The 27,960-nt window shown below is 42.8% G+C and overlaps 1 protein-coding gene across 1 annotated transcript; it reads right to left on the reverse strand.

The window, feature by feature from the left end:
• Positions 1–1,023: 1,023 nt before the first annotated feature.
• Positions 1,024–27,811, reverse strand: mrpl3 (mitochondrial ribosomal protein L3). The gene is made up of 10 exons (XM_060943201.1): positions 27,599–27,811; positions 18,268–18,446; positions 18,091–18,182; positions 14,642–14,740; positions 12,454–12,553; positions 11,470–11,530; positions 4,133–4,244; positions 3,967–4,044; positions 2,997–3,074; positions 1,024–1,358 (listed from the first exon to the last, which is right to left on the reverse strand). Exons 1-10 carry the CDS (start codon positions 27,697–27,699, stop codon positions 1,215–1,217), a joined length of 1,044 nt encoding a protein of 347 aa, XP_060799184.1. The 5' UTR covers positions 27,700–27,811; the 3' UTR covers positions 1,024–1,214.
• Positions 27,812–27,960: the final 149 nt, after the last annotated feature.

Here is a 27,960-nt window from a genome sequence, read left to right on the forward strand (position 1 = left end):
GGTATAGAACCCCAAGCTGAAGCTTGCTACCAAATATCAAGCAGTTGTGATTTGTACTGTAGTTGCTGAGAAAAATGTTATGAAAATTTTGTAAATCCACACTATATGTTTCATAAATACAGTCAGTTGGTAAAATAGGAAGTTGATGTGGGACAGACCTGAAAGTGGTGTACACGGTATAGAACCCCAAGCTGAAATTTGGTATGATTTGTGGTTGCTGAGAAAAAGGGTGTTTCGGATGGATGGAAATACAGACAGAGGTAAACCAATATACCCCCCCATCCTTTGGAGCAGGGGTGTAAAAAATATCAAATTGCAGAACACATAATGGATTGGGGCGGCACGGTGGTGTAGTGGTTAGCGCTGTCGCCTCACAGCAAGAAGGTCTGGGTTCGAGCCCCGTGGCCAGCGAAGGCCTTTCTGTGTGGAGTTTGCATGTTCTCCCCGTGTCCACGTGGGTTTCCTCCGGGTGCTCCGGTTTCCCCCACAGTCCAAAGACATGCAGGTTAGGTTAACTGGTGACTCTAAATTGACCGTAGGTGTGAATGTGAGTGTGAATGGTTGTCTGTGTCTATGTGTCGGCCCTGTGATGACCTGGCGACTTGTCCAGGGTGTACCCCGCCTTTCGCCCGTAGTCAGCTGGGATAGGCTCCAGCTTGCCTGCGACCCTGTAGAACAGGATAAAGCGGCTACAGATAATGAGATGAGACATAATGGATTGAGACTGAAGGGGTAACTGAGCAGTGTTCATGATGGACAGTGGTGCTACACTACCATACTGGCTAATGATCCTAGACAAGACAGGAAACCATTCTTTTAAAGTAAAGGTGAACACTGGGATTAGTGATGTCCTGTCCAGATGAAACTGCAAAAACCGAACACCCAGTATCACTCTTTTATTCCTCTCTTATTTCCTGTCCATACAATTACTTGTATTAATTTACAGCAGTTCTCAGTCACAACTTTGTTTTTCCCCATAGCAAGTTTTGTGCGTGAAAAACAAACAAAAAAAACCCTCAAACATTTTATCAAATCAGATTTTAATGTTTAGACATACAAACAATAGACAGTATCCATTTTCAGTCCTGTTTAGTGGTTGAAATTCTTGTTCCTGCCTGGCTGCTTTAAAGTGTGTATTATTCACACTTTCATCTCAGTCCAGCAACAGATCCTTCAGATTAAGGGAATCGGGGTGAACTTGTAGGGTCACGGCCTCATTCAGGAACAGGTTCCCCAAACTGAAACATGTCATCTGCATACAGGTCCTCAGGGAGCTCCTCGTCTCCGTCAGTGAAGTATGTAGGGAACGGAGGGTTCTTGTTCTTCTCTAGGTGTCGAGGCAGGATGGTGTCTCGTACCTGACAAACCGTGGCCACAAAACAAAACTCCAATGAAAAAGGAATATTTCGTGTAAAATCATGTAGCACAATGAACAAAATCACAAACCAGAGTTAACCAACACCACATCTGGTCCTGTGTGTGTCATCATGCAACAGAAATGTAACTTCATATAAAACCACACAAGTGCCTCAAAGTTACAGACCCCAGTACAAACGTTTGCAGATCCTTTAGAAAGTGTGTGCACACTAAACACCACAGCGCTGACTGATGAACACACTGTTATAAATCCAGTACACGTGCACTGGAACAGTACTGAATCAATACGGAGATGGAGAACACAGTGGAGTGCGCTAGAGCAGAAATAAAACTTCTCCAAGACAAAAAGATGCATTATGACTACGTTCAGACTGCACCCTGAAACGACCCATATCTGATTTTTTTGCCCATATGCGACCTGTATCCGATTTGTTATTGACAATCTGAACGACACAGATCCGATTTTTTCACATGCGACCCAGGCCGCTTGGATATGCGGTCCTAAATCCGATGCATATCCGATATTTTCACATGCGACTGCAGTCTGACCGGACAGGTCGCATTCATGCGACCTACACGTCATCAACAAGAGACAAACGTCACTATTCTGCGTTGGCTAATCCCGCCTCTTTGGTGGAAAACAACAACATTTGTACAGTTTTCAGAATTTAAATAGACTTTTATAGAATTGATCAAGCTAATGGTGGATTTGGTAGGGACCTGGATGTTGATCTGTTAGCCTGATTAAATAAAACAGTTTCTATAACTGATTTATAACTTAAACCATCCTGTATTACAAGATTATAAGATTGTTCTGGAAATTTCCAGTAATTTGACACCTTCGGTCTCATTAGTCTGCTGTTAATCAGATTATTGTGTGAGTTCCGCCGCCGCCACAAAAACCACATCGCCAGGTCTCGCCTCATCTCCATAGCAAACTGCACTGGTGTTTCTGCACCTTGAGCCAGCGCTGAGAGAAGTTGCAGAATTCAGCTGGCTATAAACAATCTAAATAAATATTTATAAAAATGTAGAAAAAGTTTATTAATATGATGAAATAAATATGTGCAAATTATTAAGCCTGAATTAAGAGTTTGGTAATACAGCGTCCGTATCCCAAATGACTGCCTACTGAAGCTCGAGTGCACTATATAGAGTTTAAAATTCCATTACTTCCTAGTAACATGTAGTGCACTTATATAGAAATTAGAGAGACATTTAGGAGTCAACCCTCGTTACCAGGCTACACGTTTTAATTTCAGTTCAGAAACAAAAACACACACGAGACCTCACACTTTAACACTAACCAGATAATTAAACAAACAAAAAAAATCATTAAACTTGAAGAGTGCGCTTTTTTTTTGTTTACGTATTACGTAGATGTGCTTATTACATGTCAATTTGCGCATGCGGGACACTTTTGGGTCGTTTTCCGTTCATATTGGAGATCGCATACAAGTCTCATATAATTGGTAATGTGAACGGCCTAACAAAAAAATCGGATTTCACAACAAATCGGATATGGGTCGTTTCAGGTTGCAGTCTGAACGTAGTGTATGTCTCTACTTTCAACGAGAAGAATCGTGCATTGCGAGTGTGTGCGCATGTGCGATTTTTACCTTCACCAAGCAGTTTCGGTGGCCAGGAACAGAGCCGTTCACATACAAGAGGTTATATTTGGTGTTCACCCTCCAAACCTGAGCAAGAAGGAAAAACACAGTTAAAAATAGGTTGTGTTTTTTCACATCTAAAAGACAAGACAACACACAACAGCTTAAAGCGCATATTCTGGACCAATTTCATGTTTTGTTTTTTTTTTTTAACATGAAAAGTATGTCCCTTTACACACTCATCCAGAAGGGTAATTTTGCACAAGGCCATCTGTCTACAGCAGAAAAAAATTAAAACGCATCTGGAAAAATCCCAAGGGAGTCTGGAGCCAGATTCGTGACGTTACCTGCGGAAGCGCCAGCAGGCTGCGAGAGCTTTGCACGGTTTCAGTGCACAGCCTGTGTAGACCAAGCGCTCCCATTTCTCTCTCATTGTCCGGTCTTTTGGGAAACGATGAGTACTAATCCCATCAAGATTGGTGTTGCTACACCCTCCTACGATACATCTGTTAACCATTTTAATAATTACGCGATAACGTTGCAGAAAACCACCAGGTCGTTTTCTCATAAACAAACCAGCGCTGACGTAGGATTCAGAGGGAGGCGTCCCGCACGCGACGTCACGAAAATCAATGTTTCCCGGGAAATCCAAATGGCAAGTTTTTTCAGAGGCGGACCAATTCGCCTCAAAAGGCTTGATTTCAACTGAATTTTTCTGGTATTGCGCAAGGTAAAAAAATTGCACAAAATGCAAAAATGTGACAGATATTTGACCAAAGTTTAATATAAAATAGGAGAATTACATTGATCTTGCTCCTGAATTTACCCGTGATATCCACTTTAACACAAGTATGTGCCTCCTCAAACAACTCTAGCACTTTCAAACGTTTGACCTTCACCCAGTTTAGCTCTGTTTCAAAACATCACCTCATGAAGGCGGCATGAAAATTGTTAGAGGATTGTGAAAGTGTGCGAGCACCTTCAGGCCAAAGGCTGTGTCATAAACGTTCCCCATTCTGCCTGGCATCTTCTTCCCTTTGAAAACTTTGGCAGGGTCCTGCAAGGACACATGAGACCAAAGAAATCATCTCTCTCGCACGTTTTCTCTCTCTCTCTCTCTCACTCACGACACACACGACACTCACCCCTCCTGGTCCCAGAGAGCCCGGTCTCCTGTGGGTTTTGGTTTGGCCATGACTAGCTGGCTGGCCTTTGAAACCCCAGCGCTTCATCACTCCCTGGAAACCCTTTCCGATTCTGTCCAAATACAAAGCACATCACATGAACCACATTTTTTTTTTAATCCAAGATGAAAGATTTACTCCCACACATCACACGCCAGGTCACTTTAACAGGAACGCCTGTACCCTGTGCAGTTATTCAATCGTGTGGCAGCTCACGCAAATACAAACCAAGAGCTTCAGTTCAAGTTCACGTCGAACATCAGAATGGATAAAGGTGATCTCCGTGACTTGGACTGTCAGCTGAAATCATTCTGGACACCTGATCTCATCATCGAGGCGTTTCCGCCTGCAGACGCTCTGATCACTGGCTGTTTTTTGTCCCCTCACCACCACCACCACGCTGCAGAAACTCACATCTGATACGTGTGCAATTCCCAGGAGATCAGCAGTTTCTTAAATACTCAAACCATCACCATCCATGCCACAAATCTCCGAGATCACATTGTGCCTCAGTTTGATGTTTAATGTGAACATCACTGAAGTTCTATTAGACCTGTATTATTTTATGCATTGGGCTGCTGATTGTCTGACTGAGTAACTGCATGAATGTAGAAATGGAGAGAACTACTGAAGGGTTGGACGTCGAGAGTAAATAACTACTGAATACTGAAACGTGCACCTAGGTCAGAATGAGACTGGTCTCCTGTATCAGTTCCCATAAACCTGCCAGGTTGCACAGGAAAGCGCAGTTTGGAAGCAAGTCTACTTTGTGCTTTTTTTTTTTTATTTGAAGTCTCTGGTGAAGAGCCTTACGGGTACATTTCTTGCATAGCTACACTTTAGTAACATGAAGGCAGTTCAATGAAATACACTACTGAACCACAGACTCCAGGACACAAGCAGCTGGCCCGGATTGGCACGTGCTAATACCCCATTACCTACAGCCAATATCTGACAAGTACACTGCTTACACAGAGTCAAATGATGAGACCAAGGACCAAGAAACACTACTGCGGTCTCCTAGCATTCATCAGCTTCCAAGGCAGAGCTGTTACTCCAGCAAACAACTTCCCAAACTGAATAAAATTCAAAGTAGCAGAGCACTGCAAAAAGCTTTATTTAACATGGCGTTACAAAAGACCCTTTCAATCTTAGTACAAAGGCGTCACATGACTTATCTTAATTGACGAACACTGATTACTCAACAGCATCCAATTAAACATTATTAGTATAAATACGGAGGTGATTATAGAAAATCGTGTGCGCCGATTGGTCAAGAAATTTGGACCATTTCTCAATCACCTCAAGCGACTCGGCAAAATGGCAGCCGATCGCATAGTCACTGTACGTGAGGAAGAATTACAAATGATGAAAGAAAATGCTGTTCCTAAACACACTAAAGGTGCTATGAAGTTTGGTCTAAAACTATTCAAAGCTAAGGCGGAACTGCGATTTATTTTAGCCATTTCAAAACAAAAAGTATTTTATGTAACAAGTCTGCACCGCACCTTTATTACATTTGCATGCTGCTGTTGAAGGTAAATTATTTTTAATAAGATTTTTTTTTTTAAATCAATCACCTGTGTATTTATACTGAAACAATCATCTGCCTCAGGCTCAGTGAATAATGATCGGGACGAAGTCGAGGTTATTATTCACGTCACCTTCGGTGAATAACTGTTAAATAATGATCTTTCAAATCAGAAATAGCATCTTTCATCTTTCTTACTTGGCAGACAGCAACTTGATTTTAGCTGCATTTCTCATTTGAGGTTTATAGGCATCGACTGGATTTTACCTTGTTGCAGAAACAATAATACTAAACTACAGTGGGGAAAACAAGTATTTGATCCCTTGCTGATTTTGTTGGTTTGGCCACTAATAAAGACTCGATCAGTCTGTAATATTAATGGTAGGTGTAGTCTAACATGCTGAGACAGAATATCACAAAGAAAATCAAGAAATTGACTTTAAAGAATTTGTATTAATTTATTTGCACTTTATTGAGGAAAATAAGCATTTGAACCCTCTTGCCAAAAGGACTTAGTACTTTGTGGCAAACCCCTTATTAGCAAGCACAGAGGTCAGACGTTTTTTGTGGTTGATGACCAGGTTTCTGCACATATTAGGAGGAATTTTGGTCCACTCTTCTTTGCAAATGACCTCTAAATCATCAAGATTCCGTGGCTGTCGCTTGGCAACTCTGAGCTTCAGCTCTCTCCATAGATTTTCTATAGGATTCAGGTCCGGAGACTGGCTGGGCCACTCCATGACCTTGATATGTTTCTTCTTCAGCCATTCCTTGGTTGCCTTGGCTGTATGCTTTGGGTCATTATCCTGCTGGAAGACCCATCCACGACCCATTTTAAGCTTCCTGGCAGAGGGAAGGAGGTTTTCACTTAGGATTTTACGGTACATGGCTCCGTCCATCCTCCCATTGATACGGTGAAGTAGCGCTGTGCCCTGTGCAGAAAAACACCCCCAAAGCATAATGTTACCACCTCCATGCTTGACAGTGGGGATGGTGTTCTTGGGGTCATAAGCAGCATGTCTCTCCCTCCAGACACAACGGGTTGAATTGATGCCAAAGAGCTCAATTTTGGTCTCATCTGACCATAACACCTTCTCCCAGTCACTCTCCAAGTCATTCAGATGTTCACTGGCAAAGTTCAGGCGGGCCTGCACATGTGCTTTCTTAAGCAGGGGTACTTTGCGAGCACTGCAAGATGTTAGACCATTGCAGTGTAAAGTGTTACCAACTGTTTGCTTGGTGACTGTGATCCCAGCTGCTTTAAGATCATCCACTAACTCTGCCTGTGTTGTATTAGGTCTATTTCTCACCGTTCTCATGATCCTGGAAACCCCATGAGGTGAGATCTTGTTTGGAGCCCCAGACCTACTGTAGGTCGATTGATGATCATGTTGTGAGTCTTGTACTTGCGCACAATTGCACCAACAGTTGTCACCTTAACGCCCAGCTTCTTGCTAATGGTTGTGTAGCCCATACCGGTCTTGTGCAGGTCTACAATCTTCTCCCTTAAATCCACAGAAAGCTCTTTAGTCTTTCCCATGTTGGAGAGTTTGGAGTCTGATAAACTGACTGATTCTGTGGCCAGGTGGCTTTTATACAAGTCATTAGTGAGATCAGGTGTCTTCAATTTAGGTGACAAGGTAATTTGGAGAGTCTAACTTGTCTGTATTAACAAGAACTCTTGATGGTTACTAGGGGATCAAATACTTCTTTTTCTCAATAAAATACAAATAAATTAATATAGATATTTAAAAGTTATTTTCTGGATTTTCTTTTTGATATTCTGTCTCCACATGTTAGAATACACCTACCATTAAAATTACAGACTGATCAAGTCTTTCTTAGTGGGTAAACCAACAAAATCAGCAAGGGATCAACTACTTGTTTTCCCCACTGTAACTTTATTGCCATGTTAAGTTCACTGGTTTTTTATTTTTTTTTTAAATGAGCACTAGAGCTCTTTAAGCCCATCTGATTGGAGTATAATGGCACGTTCACACCAAAGGCAGCGAGAGCATTAAAATTTGCTCTGGCTACTCTACCAAGGACACTGGTAAGTTCATGTATGTTCTGTGACAGACGAAATAGATGGCTCCAAACAAACTTGGAAAGGAAACGGACACGTTAACTGGCATCTTTGTGCCGACTGACCACCAGTTAAATATTTTAAAATGTAGAGGCAAGAAGTCAGTTGAAGTAAAAATAATGAACATTTCACTGGATTGCATGGTTGGTAAGAAAATGAGCCAACAACATAAAGTATTAAAAAGCCATTTGTGTGGTGTGACTTCATAAATAATGAGGGGAAAAACACACCACTGCAATTATTATTAAATTCCTCCTCCACTGTACTGGGAACCCGTTCGAATGGAACCGAACTTTACACGACTGTGTTCTCTAGAGTGGAGCGCTTCTAAATTCCAAATGGTTGTCGCTGAATCGCATCATAGTTCATTACCATAAAGTTGCCTGGACTTCAGCTTTACTCTGAAGCTCCTACCGATGACAATCATGCTGCTGCTCACCACCAAGAGACGCTGGAGCTTAGAGAAAATGAACAACTTCCGGTTGTTTCCTTGTGTTTGGTGTGAACGTAGTGTAACAAAATTGTTACTGGTGAATCATCTCATCTCATTATCTGTAGCCGCTTTATCCTGTTCTACAGGGTCGCAGGCAAGCTGGAGCCTATCCCAGCTGACTACGGGCGAAAGGCGGGGTACACCCTGGACAAGTTGCCAGGTCATCACAGGGCTGACACATATGGCCCTTTTCCACTACCCTTTTTCAGCTCGCTTCAGCTCACTTCAGCCCGACACGGCTCGCGTTTCGACTACCAAAAACCAGCACGACTCAGCTCGTTTCAGCCCTGCTTAGCCCCTAAAACTCGCACGGTTTTGGAGTGGGGCTGAAGCGAGCCAAGCCGTGCCGAGTGAGGTTGGGGGCGTGAGCAGACACTCCCCTGTGCACTGATTGGTGAGGAGGCGTGTCCTCACATGCCCACACATGCCCCGCGAGCGCGCTGGGATCTGGAACCCGGAAGGAGAAGAATTAAGAGAATTTCTGAAGCCTTATGCGCCTCCCCTCATCTATACGCTCTTGCCAGTATCTGTCCGCGTTGTCGGTGACAACAAGTCACAGCACCAAGACCAGCAACACTAACGACTTCATGTCCTCCATGTTTATTGTTTACTATCCGGGTCGTGAGACTACCGCTTAAAAGCTCACTGATGTCACTGTTTGCGCTGCTTAACGACATCACGCGACGTCCACCCACTTTCGCTAACTCCACCCAATGTGTCCACCCACTTCCAGCCAGCACGGTTCAGCGCGGTCGTAGTCGAAATGCAACTCCAACAGCCCCGCTCAGCTCGACTCAGCACGGCACGGCTCAGCCCGACTCAGCCGCGTTTGTAGTGGAAAAGCGGCAATAGACACAGACAACCATTCACACTCACATTCACACCTACGGTCAATTTAGAGTCACCAGTTAACCTAACCTGCATGTCTTTGGACTGTGGGGGAAACCGGAGCACCCGGAGGAAACCCACGCGGACACGGGGAGAACATGCAAACTCCACACAGAAAGGCCCTCGCCGGCCACGGGGCTCGAACCTGGACCTTCTTGCTGTGAGGCGACAGCGCTAACCACTACACCACCGTGCCGCCCACTGGTGAATCAGACTGTCCAATTAATCATGGAGTGATTTTCATCAATCAAAATAAATGCTCACGTGACGATGCCTTTGCACTTAGGATTATGGGCCATTTTTGGATATTTTTATGCACCATTTTACGCACCATTTATATACACTACTAAATGCAGCTTTTTGTAAAGCTCAGCTGTTTTGAATTTCGAGGTTTTTGATAGGACTAGACTGGGACACCGTGCACCCATTTTTTGGTTGTTAAGGGTGCTGCTTGATGAACCTGCTAGAAGGTTACAATGTGGAAAACATGGCAACTGCATCTCTCTCATATGTACAGTGAAACCTCGATATTAAGACCACCATTGGGACCAGGTCGAAGTGGTCTTAATATTGAGTTGGCAAGATATACCGACAGTTGCTGAGCTGTTGCATAGCAACGTGCATGCATGATGTTCTTAATACTATTGTATTACATGTAATTTATGAACTAGTTTATTGTATTTCATTGATAAATGATTAAATCAACAAGCTAAATTTAAACAAAAAAAAGTACAGCATGTGTGTGGTTTGTGTGTCTAGCAAGTACAAATGTACGTGTAATACAACATGTAAAAAACAATATAACTAAAGTTTTCAATTAAACTTTTAATAAACTTGAAATAGAATTAATCATAATTAAAACCATACCATTTTTAAATGTAAACCATCCAGCAAACTTACACAAGTCATTGAAACAAGAAATTGAAATCTCGTTCTGAACACCCTTTCATAATTAGGCCACACCAATTTAATTAGTTGGTTCTCGGAATCGCCGCTTGAAAAAAAAAAATGCAAAATGAATAAATAAATAAAATCGAAATCAAACTCCCGCCAACAGAAAAGGTCACATGACATGAGGTCATGTGATGCCGAAAACCAATCAAATCGCCCCTTTTGCTTTAGATAAAGACTTGTGGAAGAAACATGCCTGTGGAGCGGAATCCTACAAAGCCTGTGTTTGTGATTGTTAGGATATTCAGCTAACAGAAGCGTAAAATTTTTGACAAGCATGTTGAAATTCGGGGCGGCACGGTGGCGTAGTGGTTAGCGCTGTCGCCTCACAGCAAGAAGGTCCGGGTTCGAGCCCCGGGTCCAGCGAGGGCCTTTCTGTGCGGAGTTTGCATGTTCTCCTCGTGTCCGCGTGGGTTTCCTCCGGGTACTCCGGTTTCCCCCACAGTCCAAAGACATGCAGGTTAGGTTAACTGGTGACTCTAAATTGAGCGTAGGTGTGAATGTGAGTGTGAATGGTTGTCTGTGTCTATGTGTCAGCCCTGTGATGACCTGGCGACTTGTCCAGGGTGTACCCCGCCTTTCGCCCGTAGTCAGCTGGGATAGGCTCCAGCTTGCCTGCGACCCTGTAGAAGGATAAAGCGGCTAGAGGAGATGAGATGTTGAAATTCTGTTTACTGGTTTGCCTGTATTGTTTGGTCTATTTCCACCGCTAATTTTACCATCAGAGCATTTTTTAAAATTTTATTTTTATTTCGCCCGCTCGCTTCATATTTTTCCTGAAAAAAATCTGAGAACCAACTAATTAAATTGGTGTGGCCTTATGACACTTAACAACTTGAACTTTTTCCTATTTAAATCAATCTAAAGCTCACTTCACACCTCGTTGCATAGATTACCTGCGTTTTGCCAATTCCAAACTTTTCTGCTAGCTGACGCTGACTTTTACCCGCACTTTCGTTAATCAGATCAATTTTTTCTTTCAAAGACAACTTATTACGTTTTCTACTCATTGTCGTAACAAGTCGATCTTAATTTTGCGGCATGACGTAAACCGGATGTCGTGAAAGCTCTTGTGCCCCGTGTTTTGACACAATGGGGGGCGCCCGTATTTTCGAGGTTTAATTACATTGATTTTCGATGGGTGGGACGGAAATTAATGGTCGTAATATGCAATATTGAGGTGGTCGCATTATTGAAGGCCGCGACCAATTAAATATATAAGCAAGCAATCGGGACCATGAAAAAGTGCTTGTAATTTTGAGGTGGTCGTAATTTTGAAGTGGTCGTAACCTGAGGTTTCACTGTATAATATAAAACATCCCTTTCTGAAGTGTGTGCAGGACACTTACGTTTTGGCTGTGACATCCACATACTGTCCTGGACGAAAGTGTGCAGCAAACAGAGGAGTGCCTAAACACACACACACACACACACACACACACACACACACACACACACACACACACACACGGAGCTGAGGGAACTTTCCTGAAAGATGCGTGTGAGCCAGAGAGACTGTTGTTAATGACAAATATACAGTATACTGCATCAGTATATGGTCAGGGAAAATGCTGCACATGGTCCCTCTCTGCATATCCCTGATTGATCATTCAGTTGCTTCTGTTGAGTAAATTTCCTGTTAAAGTTCCAGAAGCAGCCATGAAGCCCAAGCCAAGATGCTCCCACCACCGGGCTTCACCCATGACCGCATACGTTTTGGATCATGAGCAGATCCTTTCTCCACACTTCGGTAGAGCGTAATCTTGGGTCCAGAAATTTTGCGGCTCATCTCTGTGACTTCCGGTCTGGCCTTCTGATTCTGACTGCTGAGGAATGGTATGCATGTTGTGATAAAGCCTCTATATTTCATCTATTCTTCCTCAAAGTCTTCTTCAAATGGTGGATTGGGATTCCTTCACCCCTGCCCTGTGGATGCTGTTGGTGAGGTCACTGACTCTTGTGGGTTTTTCTTCACAGCTTTCACAATGTTGGTCATCAGCTGCTGCTGTTTTCCTTGATCAAACTGTTCCATGTCTGGTTGTGAGTACACCAGTAGTCTCTTTCTTTCTCTTTTTTCAGGACATTCCAAATTGTTGTACAGGCGATACTCAAGGCTTATGTAATGGCTCTGATGGATTGTCATTCTTTTCTCGGTTTCAAAATGCCCATGGACAGCTCTCTGGTCTACATGCTGGTTTAACAACAAAATGCAGAACCCCAGGGCTCAAACCAGAAGCAGACATTCAGAGCTATTAAATTTAACCCCCCCCCCAAAAAAAAAAACAATCATCTACTTCAGCACAGAAACCCCTCTAAATGAGACACAACATTACCTGGCTTGATGATGGCATTTTCTGTCACACGGAACATTGTCGTTTTCTGTTTAGGGGGAACTCCAGCATTCTGGAACATCTCCATGCACTCCTCTGACCGCTGAACGAGGAAACACAGCAGTTACCACACAAAGGGTTCACTTATTCTTCATCTTTTATGAACTTTATGACAAACCTGTGCCACTTTATACAAATCTTAAAAGGTATATCCTGGACCAATTTCGTGGGGCTTTTTTTTTTAATATGAAAGTATGTCCCTTTACACACTCATCCAGAAGGGTAATTTTGCACAAGGCCATCTGTCTACAGCAGAAAAAACGCATCTGGAAAAATCCCAAGGGAGTCTGGAGCCAGATTGATCCAGATTCGTGACGTCACGGGCGGATCCGCCAGCAGGCAGAGAGATCCTGCATGGATTCAGTGCACAGTCTGTGTAGACCAAGTTTAGCAGCTAGCGATTTTGCTCATCTATCTATTATTACACAAGTGATATTTTTTATAATTACTATTATGTATTTATATATTTCTTCATTTAGAAGAGTACTGGCTACTGTAGGAGAAAGATTTCATAAGCTACACACATGGAATCGGCTAAGCGGGGTTGTATATACATTTAATGTTTGACAGGTTCCAAGATCTCAAGCCCTGACACACATATCCCTTGATACATGTGAAGTAAGTGTATTATCGCCCAGCGCTTTCGCATTGTTTACTTTTGTGTGAGTCGATAAACATTATCCGTGTACCACACAAACACAGGAACACCTAATTTAGAGTATAGTCTCTCTTATTTCTTACCCTGGCAACAGTCAACTTGTGAATTGTCGATTTTCTTGGTCTTTTTCTCGGCTCTGCTTGGTCCTCGGCTTCGAGGGCCTCAGTGGATGCGGCACTTCGCCTTCTATCAGGGGAGACGAACACGGCTGGCTCCTTTGGTGACGCTGACACAGATGGAGACGGTGTTGCTTTGGGCATTCTAACAGATGGAACTGCGTCTTTTTTCAGATCAAGTTGCTTCTTGAAGCCCATTTCCCACTGCAAATAGTTCTCAAAGTCATCGGGCTTATGAAGTGAGCCCCGCATACGATGCTGTGGTCTGTTGCATGTTGCCAGTTTTTCCGGGTGCCTCGCACGAAGTGCTCCCATCTCTCTCGCATTGTCCGGTCTTTTGGGAAACGAGGAGTACTAATCCCATCATGATCGGTGTTGCTACACCCTCCTACGATACATCTGTTAACCATTTTAATAATTACGTGATAACGTTGAAGAAATTTGCAGAAAACCACCAGGTCGTTTTCTCATAAACAAACCAGCGCTGACGTAGGATTCAGAGGGAGGCGTCCCGCACGCGACGTCACGAAAATCAATGTTTGCCGGGAAATCCAAATGGCAAGTTTTTTCAGAGGCGGACCAATTCGCCTCAAATGACTTGATTTCAACTGAATTTTTCTGGTATTGCGCAAGGTAAAAAAAATTGCACAAAATGCAAAATGTGACAAATATTTGATCAAAGTTTAATATAAAATAGGAGAATTACATTGATCTTGCTCCTGAATATACCCAAGATGTGCACTTTAACTCTCAGAGCCGTTCTACAATTCTCCTGAAGGCCTTTAAAATACAAAAACCCTTATTAATGCGTTTCCTGTCTAATGAACTGAAAAAAGATAGACCATCTTCCTCTGTCTGTATCTGCCATCCATCAGTGCTATCACAGTATTCTGTAGCAGCAGCTATTTCACAGAGACAAACAATGCATCCAAATAAACCTAATCAATCGAGAGAGAGAAAAAACCTGGGAGAGTGGAGTCTAAGAGCTGAGTGAAGTGCAAGCAAGAGAGGTGGAGAGGCAGAAGTTGTTCAAGAGGACAGGAAACAACTGCAAACTTAACAGCCTCTTAATTCTCTGCAACACACACACTCAGCAAGGTGACCTCCACACACAAACACAGAGTAATTCCCCTATACGAGCACTCGAGTTCTCATTATTCAGCCACTCCACACAGACCACTGCTTTAGCCCAAGACAAACTGTTCTCACACGAAAGTCAAGGATATGAATAATGCACAGGAAAAGAAAGTGTAGTTAGGTAGAAGGTAGTGGGTTGGCTCTCATCTCAGTCTGGTAGCTATGTAGCATGGCCATGTGCGAGAAAGAGTGGGGGGAAATAGTAATCTACCCAACTCACATAAAAGGGAGAGACGTTTTTGGCGCCAACAACCAGAACAGCAGATTTACCGTCGTACGCATCTTTAGATATGTGCTTGATCACATGGCAGTCCTGCACCTAACACACACACACACACACACAAAAAAAAGCATGCTTGTCTTTATTCAGTATTTCTTTAGATGCTACAGAACAAAGCCAAGCAGCAGTCAGAGATTTGTTCACACAGCAGGCATTACTAGAAATAGTACACTGTACATATAAATCAGCGCTGGATATGTTCAACATGAAGATCTTTCCATTTTTGCTCCACTCATGACCCATGAAGAGCAAGTGGCTTCAATCAAATATGGCCACATCTGTTCCTGATCTACAGTGGCCTGAAAACAGCTGCTTCAAGACTGGGTTTAACTTAATATTATTTTACAACTGAAACAATCGAAACTGGGGAAAATTAACAAATTTAATTAAAGTGATATAATTTAGCTTAGTGGCAATAGAGCCCCAGATCGAGGGAGATTATCAGTGGGCTTAATATGTCTTCCATTTTCTAATAATTGCTCCCACAGTTGATTTCTTCACCCCAAGCTGCTTACCTATTGCAGATTCAGTCTTCCCAGCCTGGTGCAGGTCTACAATTTTGTTTCTGGTGTCCTTTGACAGCTCTTTGGTCTTGGCCATAGTGGAGTTTGGAGTGTGACTGTTTGAGGTTGTGGACAGGTGTCTTTTATACTGATAATGAGTTCAAACAGGTGCCATAAATACAGGTAACGAGTGGAGGACAGAGGAGCCTCTTAAAGAAGTTACAGGTCTGTGAGAGCCAGAAATCTTGCTTGTTTGTAGGTGACCAAATACTTATTTTACCGAGGAATTTACCAATTAATTCATTAAAAATCCTACAATGTGATTTCCTGGATTCTTTCCCCCATTCTGTCTCTCATAGTTGAAGTGTACCTATGACGAAAATTACAGGCCTCTCTCATCTTTTTAAGTGGGAGAACTTGCACAATTGGTGGCTGACTAAATACTTTTTTGCCCCACTGTATGGTATGGCACCTTATCCACCTGAACCACGGCGCCCCACAGTTTAGCAATTAAAAAAAAAAGTTTAAGCCAAAAACAAGTGACATTAAACTACTGGGATGTGATAGAACAGCAGCACTGGTTTCCATTTTAAAAGGCACAATCTGTTTAAAATGAGACTCAAGACAGAATTTAAAAAAAAAAAAAAAACTACATGATTTATAAATTTGCATAAAATGGATCTGGTTCATTCATTCCTTTAGTTTCAGCTTCTGTTTGTAGTGATCTGCACTCAGGGGCTCGACTGACGAGTCCAAACATGCCGTACACCTCACTGGACACGTTAATTTAATCCCTTTAGAATAAAAGTGAACAGAAGAAAATCATTTGAAATTCAAGGGACATGTCCACTTTATTAGGAACACCCGCTCATTCATGAGGCAGCAGCACAATAAATTAAAATATAAATAAATAAAAAACACCCCACCCATACACAATCAGGTCAAGAGCTTCAACACACAAATGTTGTGAAAAACAAATAAACCCACAGAAACGGTTAATCTCCTCCCCATTTTTGGTTGAGAGTATGCTGTGGACATTTTGGCCGCCGCTTCTCACCAAAACTTTTTAAATTTTTCACTCCCCCTCCTCAAATTTCTCTTTTTGTGATTGTATGGTTTGATGTTTGTTTGAATATTTTGTCTGTTGGTTGGAGTGTAGATCCTGATCCAGTTCTGGGTATCAATTTCCTTCAGGCCCTGGTCCACCATGGGTGATGCCGATGCTCCTCGCTATGGACTGCAGTGAGCTTGTTGCTCTCTTTAACATCAGAGGGTGTTTTCACACTTGGTCCCTTTCAGCCATCTAACCGAACTCAGATCGATGACTCAGCATTTTTTGCGCATATGTGAACACTCCAACCGTACCCAGACCCCTTTAAAGCGAACCGAACTGAGACCACCTCAGGAGGTGGTCTCAGTACGGTTCGCCTAATCTGCGCATTGTGAACAAAAAGCGCACCGGGTTCACTTCGCCGTTTTCACTGTATTTAACCTTCTTTGTTTGCCGTAGTTGGTCACATGACTGTAGCAGGGAAACTCAACTTCCTTTTGGAACTTACCACAGCCGCTTTACAGTTCTCTGAACTTACTGACTGATGAGTCAGCCACAATTATATATATATATATATATATATATATATATATATATATATATATATATAAATAAAAATTTATTTTCCTTAATCCGCACTATTTTGATCAAAGAATACAGCAGGGCAAGCATGGCAGCAGACATTTTGATTCAAGAGAAAACTACCCAGAATTCCGTGCACTGGGGGTCTGAGGGCTCTAGAGGACCTGGTGTGAACAGAAAGAGGACTGAGGCCCCATCAAAGCTTAACTGGACCAGAAAGAGAACCCAGTCCTCTTTGTAATAAAGTCACAGTGTGAACACAAAAAGAACTGAGTTCTTTTTCTGTGGGTCCACTTTTTGGTCCACTTAAAGAGGACTGAGTCTGGTTCCTTTAAAGGGGACCAGGTGTGAAAACACCCAGAGTTGTCCAGTGCTCTGTGCGGCGGTGCTTCTGTGCTTGCTTTCTGGATCCATGGTACGGTGTTCTGAGCGATGTTACCCAGTGGCGTTACAGTGGCTGTGCAGGCGGTGTGGTATGGGACATACCCTCGTGCTTTTTGGTGAGATTATGGGCAGCTACGCCACTGGAATTATATCTTGACCCTCTTTTGGTGGACCCCCCCCATTTGTTTTGTAATTGTAAAGCGACCTTACATGCAAGAAAGGTACTATACAAAGTTGAAATCATCATTAGTCCAGGGGAACCTGATGTGGCTTTCTACTGTTGTAGCTCATCCACCACGTGGTTTGACGTTGTGCATGCTGGGATGCTTTTCTGCTCACCACGGTTATAAAAAGTGGTGCGACTCCATCCTTCCTGGCCATTTTCCTCGGACCTCTCTTATCAACAAGATGTTTGTTTCCACCCACAGAACTGTCGCTCGCTAGGTGCGTTTTGTCTTTCGCACCATTCTGTGTAAACTCCACAGACTATTGTGTGTGAAAACCCCAGGAGATCAGCAGTTTCTGAAATACCCAAAACCACCGACAACCATGCCGCGGTTAAATTCAGAGATCAGACCTTTCCTTCAGCATGATGTTTGATGAGTATTTCACCTGAAGTTCTTGACCTGTATCTGCATTATATTATTCATTGTGCTCCTGCTACAGGATTGGCTGGTTAGAAAACTGCACGAATGAGCAGGTGTTCCTAATAAAGTGGACAGCGAGTGGGAGCAACTAATGGTGCTTTGTAGTACGTACGCATGCAGCATGTGCACAGGGCGACATCCGGACTGGATTTAATGTAACAAGAGCCAAAACACAATGCTGCCTTGCAGGTGCCAGAGAAAAACAGATGAAGAGTAATGTACCTGCAGCATGGTCACCACGTGCCTGTCTCCTGACTTGGTCCACACGGGCATCATTCCCAACTTAACGGCCACAAGTCCAACCCTCCGACTCCCTGTAAAGACATGTTTAGGCTCATACTCTGATATGAACAAACTCTATAGAAAATCAACCGCTAGCTGAGGAAGTGCGTGACTCACGTTCCTCCCACTCATGACGAGGCCACGGTTCATCCTTTAGAGGGTTCAGTTTGGCTGCAGTGAGCGCTCTGTACTCCTCCGTCACGTCTCTCTTTAGAAACTCCACATTATCTGCAGTCAGATGTTCATCCCACCATGTAGATGTCTTGACCGTCCTCACACAATGAATAACAGCACCACTAGTAGACAAATGAACGGTATAACTTAATGTGATTATTTGGAGCAGAGATATAAAACCGTGACAGACAATTAGTGTTATATGTGCTGGTGGAGCAAACTATTGCCGTACTGATGCAGAAAATGTCGTCTCTGTTCGCACAACTTTGTATAATAACAGTTTGCTCGCAAAGAACATGGCCTAAAGGTGAGAGAAGCAGCTTAGGAACCAAAAGGTGCGAAGAAAGATGTTAAGTACAACCCCGATTCCGTTGTAAATAAAAACTGAATGCAATAATTTACAAATCTCAAAAACTGATACTGTATTCACAATAGAACATAGACAACATATCAAATGTCGAAAGTGAGACATTTTGAAATTTCATGCCAAATACTGGCTCATTTCAAATTTCATGACAGCAACACATCTCAAAAAAGTTGGGACAGGGGCAATACGAGGCTGGAAAAGTTAAAGGTGCAAAAAAGGAACAGCTGGAGGACCAAATTGCAACTCATTAGGTCAATTGGCAATAGGTCATTAACATGACTGGGTATAAAAAGAGCATCTTGGAGTGGCAGCGGCTCTCAGAAGTAAAGATGGGAAGAGGATCACCAATCCCCCTAATTCTGCACCGACAAATAGTGGAGCAATATCAGAAAGGAGTTCGACAGTGTAAAATTGCAAAGAGTTTGAACATATCATCATCTACAGTGCATATCATCATCAAAAGATTCAGAGAATCTGGAAGAATCTCTGTGCGTAAGGGTCAAGGCCGGAAAACCATACTGGGTGCCCGTGATCTTCGGGCCCTTAGACGGCACTGCATCACATACAGGCATGCTTCTGTATTGGAAATCACAAAATGGGCTCAGGAATATTTCCAGAGAACATTATCTGTGAACACAATTCGCCGTGCCATCCGCCGTTGCCAGCTAAAACTCTATAGTTCAAAGAAGAAGCCGTATCTAAACACGATCCAGAAGCGCAGACGTCTTCTCTGGGCCAAGGCTCATTTAAAATGGACTGTGGCAAAGTGGAAAACTGTTCTGTGGTCAGACGAATCAAAATTTGAAGTTCTTTATGGAAAATCAGGGACACCGTGTCATTCGGACTAAAGAGGAGAAGGACGACCCAAGTTGTTATCAGCGCTCAGTTCAGAAGCCTGCATCTCTGATGGTATGGGGTTGCATTAGTGCGTGTGGCATGGGCAGCTTACACATCTGGAAAGACACCATCAATGCTGAAAGGTATATCCAGGTTCTAGAGCAACATATGCTCCCATCCAGACGACGTCTCTTTCAGGGAAGACCTTGCATTTTCCAACCTGACAATGCCAAACCACATACTGCATCAATTACAGCATCATGGCTGCGTAGAAGAAGGGTCCGGGTACTGAACTGGCCAGCCTGCAGTCCAGATCTTTCACCCATAGAAAACATTTGGCGCATCATAAAACGGAAGATACGACAAAAAAGACCTAAGACAGTTGAGCAACTAGAATCCTACATTAGACAAGAATGGGTTAACATTCCTATCCCTAAACTTGAGCAACTTGTCTCCTCAGTCCCCAGACGTTTACAGACTGTTGTAAAGAGAAAAGGGGATGTCTCACAGTGGGAAACATGGCCTTGTCCCAAATTTTTTGAGATGTGTTGTCATGAAATTTAAAATCACCTAATTTTTCTCTTTAAATGATACATTTTCTCAGTTTAAACATTTGATATGTCATCTATGTTCTATTCTGAATAAAATATGGAACTTTGAAACTTCCACATCATTGCATTCCGTTTTTATTTACAATTTGTACTTTGTCCCAACTTCTTTGGAATCGGGGTTGTAAGTAAGTAAATAAAAATATTACACACAAAATGAACATAAATACACTTAACAGAAACAATATGGAAATCAAGCAACATGTACAAAGTTGTGGATTGAATAAGAGGTTAATATATATAAAATTATATATTCAATGCAAAATATATATATATATATATATATATATATATATATATATATATATGTATAAATATATACGAGAGTGACTCCACGCTTATGGGTACTGAAATGGGGACATGAACTTATTTTTAAAAATTCACCTAAAACCATTTCTTTTTTTACCATCAGGTCACAAAACATGTAATCTTTAATGAATGATATGTTAAAAGATAACTTTAATTTTCTGAGATGTAATAAAAACATATTTATATGCCAAAGTCAGAACGTAACAGAAGTGTTGTGGACATATAGATTCTCAATTTTAACAATGTAGAATTACTTTTTGAAACATAGGAAGGTGATGTTTTAGCAAATATAATTAATAAACATGTGTAGTAGAATAAACATACACATTCTTTCACTAAGATTAACATGGTATAGAGCTAGATTGTAATTAATTTGTAACAGACGCGAGATGGACAATCATAACAGAAGTAATGTAACAGACATCATTTTGGAACTCATAGGCTTGACTTTGGCATATAAATATGTTTTTATTACATCTCAGAAAATTAAAGTTATCTTTTAACATATCATTCATTAAAGATTACATGTTTTGTGACCTGATGGTAAAAAAAGAAATGGTTTTAGGTGAATAAGTTCATGTCCCCATTTCAGTACCCATAAGCGTGGAATCACTCATATATTCAATGCAAAATATATATATTGCACGTCATCTCTCAGACTGTGGAGATAGAGTTCAGTAAGTTTATTGCAGTTGGAAGGAAACTGTTTTTAAACCCTGTTGGTACGCGTGCATATAGATCTGAAGCGTCTGCCTGATGGGAGGAGCTTAAATAAGTGATGTGCGAGTTGAGCGATGTCCTTTATAATGTTTTTGGCCCTTCGGACACAGCGAGTGTTGTGTAGCAGATCCAGAGATGGCAACTCCGTGCCAACGATGTCCTGTGCTGTTTTCACAACACGCTGTAGGGCTTTTCTGGCAGCTTTGGTGCAGCTGCTGTACCAGGCGGTCATACAGTTTGTTAATACGCTTTCTGTGGTGCACCTATAGAAATTGACCAGCAGCTTCTGGGGTAGGCTGACTCTCCTTAATCTCCTCAGAAAGATTGGTAGTTGTGCTTTGCCTACTACCACGGAGCGTCTGCAAAACGCCATTAATGTAATGTATGGCTGAATTTCAAATAGCATCCTACACTCAGTGGCCTGGAACAGCTACCATATCCATTTCACAGCCCTGCTCTACCCATCCATCAGATGACCAGATCTTATTTGTGTTCTGAACATCAGGCACAACGTTGGGGTGTGTGTGTGATCAATATATGACAATTTTTTTTTTAATACATAAGAAGAAACCTTTATTCATCACATGCACACTTCAAGCACAGTGAAATTCATCCTCTGCATTTAACCCATCTGAAGCAGTGAACAAACATGCGCGCACACACCCAGAGCAGTGGGCAGCCCAGAGCGCCCGGGGAGCAGTCAGGGGTTCGGTACCTCGCTCAAGGGCACCTCAGCCCAAGGCTGCCCCACGTTAACCTAACTGCATGTCTTTGGATTGTGGGGGAAACTGGAGCACCTGGAGGAAACCCACACAGACACAGGGAGAACATGCAAACTCCACACAGAAAGGCCCTTGCTGGCTTCGAACCCGGAACCTTCTTGCTGTGAGGTGACCATGCTAACCACTACACTAATTTTATATTATATATATATTACACACACACACACACACACCCCTTTGGCAAGGCTGCTGTACACAAGCAATACACGATCATGCCAGTGTTACTGCTAACATCTGGGCAGTGGTGGCCTCGGAGTCATTAAAGTGCATATCACGGGTAAATTCAGGAGCAAGATCAATGTAATTCTCCTATTTTATATTAAACTTTGGTCAAATATCTGTAACATTCTGCATCCTCTGCAATTTTTTTTACCTTGTGCAATACCAGAAAAATTCAGTTGAAATCAAGCCATTTGAGGTGAATTGGTCCACCTCTGAAAAAACTTGCCATTTGGATTTCCCGGCAAACATTGATTTTCGTGAAGTGATCTGCAGGACGCCTCCCTCTGAATCCTACGTCAGCTCTGGTTTGTTTATGAGAAAACGACCTGGTGGTTTTCTGCAAATTTCTTTAACGTTATCGCGTAATTATTAAAATGGTTAACAGATGTATCGTAGGAGGGTGTAGCAACACCAATCTTGATGGGATTAGTACTCGTCGTTTCCCAAAAGACCGGACAATGAGAGAGAAATGGGAGCGCTTGGTCTACACAGGCTGTGCACTGAAACCGTGCAAAGCTTGCGCAGCCTGCTGGCGCTTCCGCAGGTGACGTCACGAATCTGGCTCCAGACTCCCTTGGGATTTTTCCAGACGTGTTTTATTTTATTTTTTTCTGCTGTAGACAGGTGGCCTTGTGCAAAATTACCCTTCTGGATGAGTGTGTAAAGGGACATACTTTCATATTAAAAAAAAATAAAAATAACCCGAAATTGGTCCAGAATATGCCCTTCAAAGGGCAGGTAGGGGGCCAACACAATGTGAGCTAAAGTGAGTAACTGTATACAATTGTGTGTAAATATTAAAATACACAGGGCACGGTGGTGTAGTGGTTAGCGCTGTCGCCTCACAGCAAGAAGGTTCTGCGTTCGAGCCCTGTGGCCGGCGAGGGCCTTTCTGTGCGGAGTTTGCATGTTCTCCCCGTGTCCGCGTGGGTTTCCTCCGGGTGCTCCGGTTTCCCCCACAGTCCAAAGACATGCAGGTTAGGTTAACTGGTGACTCTAAATTGAGCGTAGGTGTGAATGTGAGTGTGAATGGTTGTCTGTGTCTATGTGTCAGCCCTGTGATGACCTGGCGACTTGTCCAGGGTGTACCCTGCCTTTCGCCCGTAGTCAGCTGGGATAGGCTCCAGCTCACCTGCGACCCTGTAGGACAGGATAAGCGGCTACAGATAATGGATGGATGGCACAGTGGGTTATGTTTCCATGTCATGGCTCCACGGTCCCTGCTTTGAGCTCAGGCTGCTGTCCGTGTTGATTTTAACACGTTGTTCCTGCAGCCACACGGGTTTTAAGCCATGATTCGTGTTCTACAGTTTCCTCCCACCTTTAAGAACATATCAGTAAGTGGACTGACTGCACTGCATTGCCCCTAGGTGTGAACAAGTGTGTGTTGAGGAAGCTCTGCAGTAGACCAGTACCCCATGTTTCTGGGATTGACTCCAGATCCTTCAGTGCTTAATGAACATGAACAAATGATAAAGTATATTAACACTGTCTTGGTTCACTTAGACAACCTTTACTATCATTCAGTATGCAACAAGTGTACAACCCCGATTCCAAAAAAGTTGGGACAAAGTACAAATTGTAAATAAAAACGGAATGCAATAATTTACAAATCTCAAAGTGATACTGTATTCACAATAGAACATAGACAACATATCAAATGTCGAAAGTGAGACATTTTGAAATTTCATGCCAAATATTGGCTCATTTGAAATTTCATGACAGCAACACATCTCAAAAAAGTTGGGACGGGGCAATAAGAGGCTGGAAAAGTTAAAAGGTACAAAAAAGGAACAGCTGGAGGACCAAATTGCAACTCATTAGGTCAATTGGCAATAGGTCATTAACATGACTGGGTATAAAAAGAGCATCTTGGAGTGGCAGCGGCTCTCAGAAGTAAAGATGGGAAGAGGATCACCAATCCCCCTAATTCTGTGCCGACAAATAGTGGAGCAATATCAGAAAGGAGTTCGACAGTGTAAAATTGCAAGGAGTTTGAACATATCATCATCATCATCATCATCATCTGCAGTGCATATCATCATCAAAAGATTCAGAGAATCTGGAAGAATCTCTGCGCGTAAGGGTCAAGGCCGGAAAACCATACTGGGTGCCTGTGATCTTTGGGCCCTTAGACGGCACTGCATCACATACAGGCATGCTTCTGTATTGGAAATCACAAAATGGGCTCAGGAATATTTCCAGAGAACATTATCTGTGAACACAATTCACCGTGCCATCCGCCGTTACCAGCTAAAACTCTATAGTTCAAAGAAGCAGCCGTATCTAAACATGATCCAGAAGCGCAGACGTCTTCTCTGGGCCAAGGCTCATTTAAAATGGACTGTGGCAAAGTGGAAAACTGTTCTGTGGTCAGACGAATCAAAATTTGAAGTTCTTTATGGAAATCAGGGACGCCGTGTCATTCGGACTAAAGAGGAGAAGGACGACCCAAGTTGTCATCAGCGCTCAGTTCAGAAGCCTGCATCTCTGCTGGTATAGGGTTGCATTAGTGCATGTGGCATGGGCAGCTTACACATCTGGAAAGACACCATCAATGCTGAAAGGTATATCCAGGTTCTAGAGCAACATATGCTCCCATCCAGACGACGTCCCTTTCAGGGAAGACCTTGCTTTTTCCAACATGACAATGCCAAACCACATACTGCATCAATTACAGCATCATGGCTGCGTAGAAGAAGGGTCCGGGTACTGAACTGGCCAGCCTGCAGTCCAGATCTTTCACCCATAGAAAACATTTGGCGCATCATAAAACGGAAGATACGACAAAAAAGACCTAAGACAGTTGAGCAACTAGAATCCTACATTAGACAAGAATGGGTTAACATTCCTATCCCTAAACTTGAGTAACTTGTCTCCTCAGTCCCCAGACGTTTACAGACTGTTGTAAAGAGAAAAGGGGATGTCTCACAGTGGTAAACATGGCCTTGTCTCAAATTTGAGATGTGTTGTTGTCATGAAATTTAAAAATCACCTAATTTTTCTCTTTAAATGATACATTTTCTCAGTTTAAACATTTGACATGTCATCTATGTTCTATTCTGAATAAAATATGGAATTTTGAAACTTCCACATCATTGCATTCCGTTTTTATTTACAATTTGTACTTTGTCCCAACTTTTTTGGAATCGGGGTCGTACAACGAATGAAGTTTCGTTGCAATTTGGCTCAGCACAGAACTAAATATGAAGTGTATTAAATTAAATTATGCAGCAGCAAAAATACTATAAAAGTGCAATAGTATAAAGTGACCTGTGGAATTTGGAATGTACAAGTTATAAATAGAAGTTTAGAGTTTGGGTTTGGAGTTCAGCAGTCTGGTGACCTGGGGAAAAAGCTGTTACAGAACCTGGTGGTCCGACACTGAATGCTGTGGAACCTCTTTCCAGAGGGGAGAACAGTCCATAGTGAGGGTGTGAGGGGTCACTGATGATGTTTCTGGCTCGAGACATGCAGCACCTTGGTGTAATGTCCTGAATGGAGGGAAGAGAAGTCCCAATGATTTTCTCAGCTGTCCTCACCACTGTCCTCACATTCTTCCAGTCAGAGGCACTGCAGCCTCCACACCACACAGAGATGCAGCTGGTTAGAACGCTCTCTATGGCGCTTCTGTAGAATGTAGCGAGGATGGGCGGGGGCAGGTGAGCTCTCCTCATCCTACGCAGGAAGTGCAGACACTGCTGTGCCTTCTTAACCAGTGACGCAGTGTTCACAGACCAGGTGAAGTTGTCTGTGATGTGCACCCCCAGGAACTTGGTGCTATTGACCACCTCCACGGCCATGTTGTTGATGAGAAGTGGAGCGTGGCTGGGTTGATTTTTCCTGAAGTCAACAATGATCTCTTTAGTTTTGTCCACATCCAGGATCAGGTTGTTTTCCCTGCACCAGCCCACCAGCTGCTCCACCTCCTCTCTATAGGCCAGCAACACTCCGTGGTGCAGTGCATTACTATTATTACTAACAATAATAATGCATTTATATGTAGCTTGACTCATGTGTGAAGTATACAGTGCTCAGCGTAAATGAGTGCACCCCCTTTGAAAAGGAACATTTTAAACAATCTCTCAATGAACACGATTTCCAAAATGTTGACAAGACGGAGTTTAATATAACATCTGTTTAACTTATAACGTGAAAGTAAGGTTAATAATATAAACTTAGATTACACATTTCTTCAGTTTTACTCAAATTAGGGTGGTGCAAAAATGAGTACACCCCACAACAAAAACTACTACATCTACTACTTTGTATGGCCGCCATGATTTTTAATGACAGCACCAAGTCTTCTAGGCATGGAATGAACAAGTTGGCGATGCTGGACGGAGAGTGATGCTCAACTTGTCTCTTCAGAATTCCCCAGAGGTGTTCAATTGGGTTCAGATCAGGAGACATACTTGGCCACTGAATCACTTTCACCCTGTTCTTCTTCAGAAATCCAACAGTGGCCTTAGATGTGTGTTTAGTCATGTTGGAAAAGTGCACGACGACCAAGGGCACGGAGTGATAGTAGCATCTTTTCTTTCAGTATAGAACAATACATCTGTGAATTCATGATGCCATCAATGAAATGCAGCTCCCCGACACCAGCAGCACTCATGCAGCCCCACATAAGGACACTGCCGCCACCATGTTTCACTGTAGGCACCAGGCATTTTTCTTTGTATTCCTCACCTTTGCGACGCCATACAGTTTTGAAGCCGTCAGTTCCAAAAACATTTATCTTGGTCTCATCACTCCAGAGTATAGAGTCCCAGTAGTCTTCATCTTTGTCAGCATGGGCCCTGGCAAACTCTAGGCGGGCTTTTTTGTACCTGGGCTTTAGGAGAGGCTTCTTTCGTGGACGGCATCCATGCATGCCATTCCTCTGCAGTGTACGCCGTATTGTGTCACAGGAAATAGTCACCCCAGTTTGGCTTTCTACTTCTTTAGATAACTGCAGTGAACTTGCATGCCGATTTTCTTCAACCCTTCTCATCAGAAGACGCTCCTGTTGAGGTGTTAACTTCCGTGGACGACCTGGACGTCTCTGTGAGATGGTTGCAGTTCCATCTTTCTTACATTTTTGTACCACTTTTGCTACAGTATTCTAACTGATAAGTAAAGCTTTGCTGATCATCTTGTAGCCTTCACCTTTGTGGTGTAAAGAAATTATTTTCTTTGGGGAATTCTGAAGAGACAAGTTGAGCATCACTCTCCATCCAGCATCCAGTCACTAAAAGAGGTCGTTGTTGAAGAATGGAAAAAGATTGATGTTGAAAAATGGCACCAACTTGTTCATGAAATGGCCACTAACCACATGTCTGCACTCTGAGCCTGATGTATGGGCTTGAGCACAGAGTTCAGTGGATTCAGCCTAGGTCACCTATTTCGCTAGCCAGTTAGCATAAAGCTAAGTCCAGACAGCTTACCCTTCCGGTGCTGTTCCTGCTCCAGATCGGGGCAGAATAACAGTCGCCCTGTAGAGCAGCGCATCACTGAGTCTGAAGAGTCTCCAGCTCCGCACTGCCATCTTTATTCTGATCACAACACGCTTCAATAAAACAAACTCAACACATCACACAAACACGCCATTCTCGTGCCTATCCAGTGGAAATGACAGAACTTTGAGTTCCGGTGTAACACTTTAAAGCATCCGGTGGAACGTACGGCGTGTTTATAGTTCCGCTCACATATTTGTTCCGCTTTTCTCAGTCAAAAAATCTGGGCTGGGTTTCCTAAAAGCCTCTTAACGCTAAGAGCATCTTAACTAGAAGAGAGAGAGAGAGAGAGA

The sequence above is a fragment of the Neoarius graeffei genome, chromosome 16 (assembly GCF_027579695.1).
Source record: "Neoarius graeffei isolate fNeoGra1 chromosome 16, fNeoGra1.pri, whole genome shotgun sequence".
Lineage (NCBI taxonomy): Eukaryota > Metazoa > Chordata > Actinopteri > Siluriformes > Ariidae > Neoarius > Neoarius graeffei.